The 6000-nt window shown below is 37.6% G+C and overlaps 1 protein-coding gene across 1 annotated transcript in view; it reads right to left on the bottom strand.

The window, feature by feature from the left end:
- The window catches only part of ppp1r14ba (protein phosphatase 1, regulatory (inhibitor) subunit 14Ba), a 16130-nt gene extending 10865 nt beyond the window's left edge, over positions 1 to 5265 (bottom strand). Inside the window, exon 1 of the mRNA XM_017493326.3 lies at positions 4711 to 5265. Coding sequence (XP_017348815.1) covers positions 4711 to 4902 — 192 coding nt within the window. The 5' untranslated portion in view covers positions 4903 to 5265. The remainder of the gene's footprint in view (positions 1 to 4710) is intronic.
- Between the last annotated feature and the right edge of the window lie 735 nt (positions 5266 to 6000).

Raw genomic sequence — 6000 nt, forward strand, 5'->3', positions numbered from 1 at the left:
CTGGCATAATATTAAAGGTGGAGGAAATTAACGTGGAAGTCAAGTGCATGCACTGAAATGGAGCAAATAAGTTCTTCTGGCCGAGCCCCAGAGAAATGAAACCATTTTCTTAATTCGAATTGAGGAATAAGGATCTTTGGTCTTGTATGTCACTGACTACGTTTACATGGACAGCAGTAATCTAATTATTGACCTTACTCTGAGTAAAATAATGTGATTAAGGCGTTTACGAGTCGCTTTTTGAATACTCCTTTCATGTACCCGTTTTACATGTTATAAAACTATAGCTAGTTTTCTACAGTCAGTCCCTCCAGGATTTTGTGATCACAAAAATTTACACAAAAATCAAGGAAACTCAATATTCGGAGGAGCTTGCATTTTTCAAAATTACAGCAGATTTGGGTTTAAAAAAAAAAAAAAAAAAAAAATGATGACATTTATTAAATATACATTAAAATATATGAAATTCATATTCAAATACTTCTCTGCTTCCAAGCTCCATACAATTACTTAATTTTTCATTTGAATAGTAATGAACCGATCTGAATATTAATTAATGTGCAGTTTTGTAATGTTATATCTCTAATCTTACAAAATAGTTACATGCAGCCACATTTAGGACAATTTGTTAATTGGGATTTTTTTTTAAATGGACATTTAAAAAATTAGAGCCCTTTTCACACATCAAGAGTCATTTGGCCAAGAATGGAATATTTCAACAGACTTGTGTCAGATGATTAAAGGCAGAATATGAGATCTTGAATCTCAAAAATGCAAACATTTAGAAAATTAATAGTATTCAAACAGTGAAATTCATTCTGACTGTCCTAATAAAAAAAAAAATACAATAAGTCTATAATGTGTCATAATGGATGAAAATCTTAATAGTGTGTTTTATAAGCAGTTAGTAGTCATGACTGTGTGTGTGTGTGTGGGGGGGGGGGTGGTCATAATGTTGGTTGCAGAAGTAAAATAAACCTCAAGAATGAAGTTCAATCAAGATTTGAATCAAAATCAAATCAAATCATGAGCTGCTTAGATATGGTCACTTCTGGATCAGAAGATGTGATGCATTTTACATACGAATGTGAACGCAGTCAGTGAGAAATCAGATATCAGAGCAGAGTTATGAAAGAATTCACGCTGAGCTGTTTTGCGCCACATCACCACCTCACCGATTCAGCCAGAGCTGCGGCTTAATGAAGCTCACACACTGCCTTTTACACTTACTGTGCTCTGTGGGAAACTCTGCCTTTAACATAGTTGCAATAAAAATGATTCAACCCCCACTGCAAATCAGGTTTATTGTCAAAATTTAAAGACTGTCAGCTGTTTTCAATGAACAAATCAAACAAAAGCAATTGAAATAGTTCAACACAACGAATGCTTCAAGTGGTTTCCCCAAATTCAGCTGAAAATGCAACTTATGACGACTTCTCCAGTTTGCAATGTGGGTTGAATAATTTTTACTGCAACTGTAAATGATAAAAAGGCCATAAGTGTTTTTTTTTGTTTTTTTTTGTTTTTTTTACAGGGCATATCTAGCAGCATATTAAGTTTCATACATACTGAAGTATTTTATTATATATTATTTATAGCAAATGCAGTATAAATATGCAGTACATTGAATTGAGTTTTTAAAAATAGGATGCACAGTTCAGTGGTCAGCGAGTGCAACAACAAACTCCCCCACATCATTTTAAAGGCATCTAATTTGCTGTAGCGTGAAAAAGGAAATGAGTCACATCAGGCTACAGCAGTAATGAGGGAACAGATATTTGCAGGCCAAATGATGGCCTTCTTCCAAACCTTTAAGGAGGAAAATGGAACTGAAAAAAGCGTCCGAGTTCAGTATGATGTCACTGTACATTTCTCATCGTTACGCCTTTAGCTAGGCTACATTTGACATTAAATAGAGTTTCAGTTTGTTGTGACATAACATGTACATTTCCCAATGATGACTAAACTTGAACAAACATTTCTGGGACTGGAGCAATTTTCTGGATAGGTGCTCCTGTCAGATAACGTGAACTTACTGATGGCATTTACATTTATTTATTCAGAAGGCACATCATATTCAAAGCAGTCGAGAACTTCTGGGCTTGCACAAGGGCCCAGGAGTGGTTTTCTGGTGATCTATGGATTTAAACTGATAATAATAATAATAATAATAATAATAATAATAATAATAAATACTTGCTTTGAATTGTAATCACTAAGCAATCACAGGAATTGCTTGCCTCCATTTTTCAGGCTAACACTAAAAGCACAAGTCCGATACTGGCTTGGATTGACGAGACACAGATCATGCGAGTGGACACAGACTGTCTTAATGCCCTTCACTATTGAGCCTCTGATATTTGCTGAAAATTGGCTGAAGTAGTAGTGTCGGATCAGTATCAAGTATCGTTTGACACTCAGAGCTTTGATAAATGGTATCAGTGAGGGCTGGTGGTGATATTAGATGCAAGAGCTAAATTATAATCCATCAATAGCTCTGCAATGAAACTATTAAGGCTGAACAATACATTATACCACGAGGTCTCACTGAGATAATAAAAATGATGTGGGACAATGTTTGTATAATGCTCTGCTGGCTTCATGCTGTGCTTCCTCTGAATACCAAAAATACTGAACAGTCGTTACCCTTTCAACCACCCACCCTCCTAAAAAAAACCCCACTAACTTTATGGTCGTGATTTTTGTCCTTTTAAGTCATTTGTGCGATTTGTCCATCTAGTTTTGTGATTAGTCGGTGTGATTTTAATGGGTGATTAGTCTAACTAGTTTTACTTTTCACTCCAAATGCATTTTGAGGAAAAAAAAAAAAAAAAAAAAAAGCATGAGAGTGAATAATACATGGATATAGAGTTCATTACACACATGACTATATTTCATGTGCACCTCTTCAATCACTACTGGTGTATTACAGATGTGTCAGTGAGGTGGATGAAAGATACCAGCCCAAATGGAGACCAAATCTAGTGGGTAATGACCAAACACGACTGCCACTGATAAGCTGCATAAAGGTACGTTCACATATACAGCGACTCGCAGCGACAAAGCAACTGGAGATCATTCATCTTCAATGAGAGCTGGCAACTTCTGCTGACGTGAGCCACAGCGACCGTTGGCGAGTAGATGTGGGCGTGTCCAGAGACATGACAAAGTTGAGAAAAGTTTAACTATGTAAACCTGGTGTGACTTGGTGCAGTGACTACCAATCGGAGTGAAGACAGTAGAGCACATGTAATCCATAGCCTCCTGTGCTCGCTAGCTATTATTTTGCTTTAAACATGCTACAGTCAGCTAATTGGTGCTTGTGCTTTCACCGCAAATAGATGACAGGAATGGCAAAGTGTGCACGCTGTATTGTCTAAATGTCACAAGACATGATGCATATATACACCATGCATATATACAAAACGCTCTCCCTCAAGGTTTCATTTTAGCAACAAGAAAACTTGTTTGCTGTCAACAGTGGAAGGCTAGTGGCGCCACCCATGATAAATGTTACTATTGCAAGCAGTAGTAAGAACACCTACTGGGGACTGGCAGAATATGTGCGCGGGTGCCTTGAATCTACATCCTGGGCTTGAAAGAAATCAGCCCCAGCCTCACTAACTCTTACCTACTTCTGTGTGTTTTTCATTGGTGGTGCTGCTGCTGCTCTTTGTTGCACAAAAGACAAAACTCGTTTACACAAGCAGTCCCTGAATGCCATGACTGAAGAAAAAAAAAATGCATGGCCTCATGACCTCCTTAAATATGACCTCCTTAAATGTGACCCCCCCCAAAAAAAAAGAAAACAGAAAAAAAGAGAAAGTGCTTGAAAATGATTCCTTGTTAAAAGATCTGGTGTGAACATGGGACAATTAGACATAGTTACCTAAGGAATATCACAAGACACAGGGCTAAGCAGCATGGTTAAACGTCTTACACAGAAATAAATAAATAAATAAATAAATACATACATACATACATAAATACAGATCCCAGTTCAAAAGTGCTTTCAGTGAGAACAAAGCTCTGTTCATGACAATAATCTGGGTCGGATTTGTTCACCCACTATTTCCACCTCGCTCTGCATATCCGAAGAGATGACATCATCTCTGGCTGAAGGGAAGTTTCTTTAAAAAAAAAAAAAAAAAAAAAAATCCTCACAAGCAGAACATCTAGGTGAATATGCACGTGCATATGAAATAATGTCAGGTAGATATATTGGAAGAAAGGGCTGACTGTTTTAGTTTATGGACTGAGACTGAACTAGTTATAAGCTGATTCTTTTCATGGAAAAAAACGTGAAAGCGTTTAAGTGTATATAGATATAAACACATTACAGTGTAATGTAATTAAGGTTATAAGCCTGGATATCATTATGATTATCATTACTGACATGTAAACTGGGATCATCCTTTTGTCATCACCTGCATGGTCACCTTTGTTTTATGGCTTTGTCTGGAGTTGGATGTGGCCACGCCCTTCCATGTAGCTCCAAACCACACAGCCGGTAAAATAATAATAATGTCACAAATAGTCAAACTGAAGACAATATTCCGGGTAATGTAAACGAAAACGACTAACATCTGGATGTGAATTAGATACGACAAGGAGACAATGAGAAAGGACACGACTGAGGACTGAATCCTTACAACAAAGGATGCACACTGTGTCAGAATGATGCTGCTCGGTGAATCGTTTCATTCCTACCTCGCAGTCGTATAAAGTCATTAACTGACTAACTATCCACTCCTCCAAATTCAGCCTCCTCCTCAGCTCCTTTCGGTCATATTTCACCGTCACTCGTCCTTGCTTCTGTGGAACTTCTTCTTCAGTACCAGGAGGCGTCTGGAAATAGACCCGGGGCTGAGCGCTAGATTCCGGGCTCGTTATTGCCGCCATTGTCCGTGTGAGCTAACAAACTAACAAAAATTCCGATTGATTTTTCAACAACAAAAAAATGTCGCCGCGCGCGTCGGTTTAAAACACCGTGCAATCAATCAATCAGTTCATCAATCAATTCACTTCTCTTCTTCTGCCATGTGCACCACCTCCATTTACACACAGTCTCACAAACCCAGGAGAGCAGGTTCCTCTTGGAAATTAGTGTTTTGGGTTTTTTTTTTTTTTTTTTTTTTACTCGTGTGTCTGTAGATTGTCCACAGAGAGAAGCGTTAAGGATTAATTCGCCGGCGAAGTGTTTGACATGTGAAAGTCCATCTTGCGGGATCCACCGGCTCGCGGCGTCTCAGCTTGCAGCTTGTGGGCGAATCCACAATCAATGCCAAACACGATCAACTAAACTTACGTTCTGTCATGTTCATATGGTTCTACCTGACTTATATACACCTTTCCATCATTAAATATGAATATTTGTCAGATATTTCATATAAACACGATTTTATCATTATTTTATTTTTTATTCATATTTCCTCAGCCACATAAGTGAACCCCCCCTCTGCTTTGTTGTCTTTGGTCTCTTCCACCAAATCAGATCTTTCCTCGTCTCCTGTCTTCTATGGCGCGCGGCTAAACCCGTCTAAGCTGTCTTTCAATTCAATTTGCCTCGTGTTAGCAGGTTAAACTTCATTTAACTCACTGAGTAGACGAATAACCTGCTGCACTGCTCTTGGTTGTTCACTGTCCTATGATATTTTTTTTTGAATGTTTAATGTAGTGTTCTATCTGTATGTGTATCTGTGCATCTACATTTTGAAAGCTCAGCTTTTCCTTATGGAGCTTTTTGGGTAGGAATTAGACTGAAATATAATATATGTAATATTAAATATGATATATACATTTGGCATAAGCCAAATAATGGACCTCTGAAGCATGTATGTAAATAAAATTTTATTTACACTGAAATCTTACAACACACTACATACATGATGAAAAATAAACCCCAATAGAAACCATCACAGAAATTCTAGTATTTTCCATTACAAATACCATTATAAACCATCAGCTAACCATTACAACCATTACCACTGCCATTATTGG

This window comes from Ictalurus punctatus, chromosome 18, assembly GCF_001660625.3.
Source record: "Ictalurus punctatus breed USDA103 chromosome 18, Coco_2.0, whole genome shotgun sequence".
Lineage (NCBI taxonomy): Eukaryota > Metazoa > Chordata > Actinopteri > Siluriformes > Ictaluridae > Ictalurus > Ictalurus punctatus.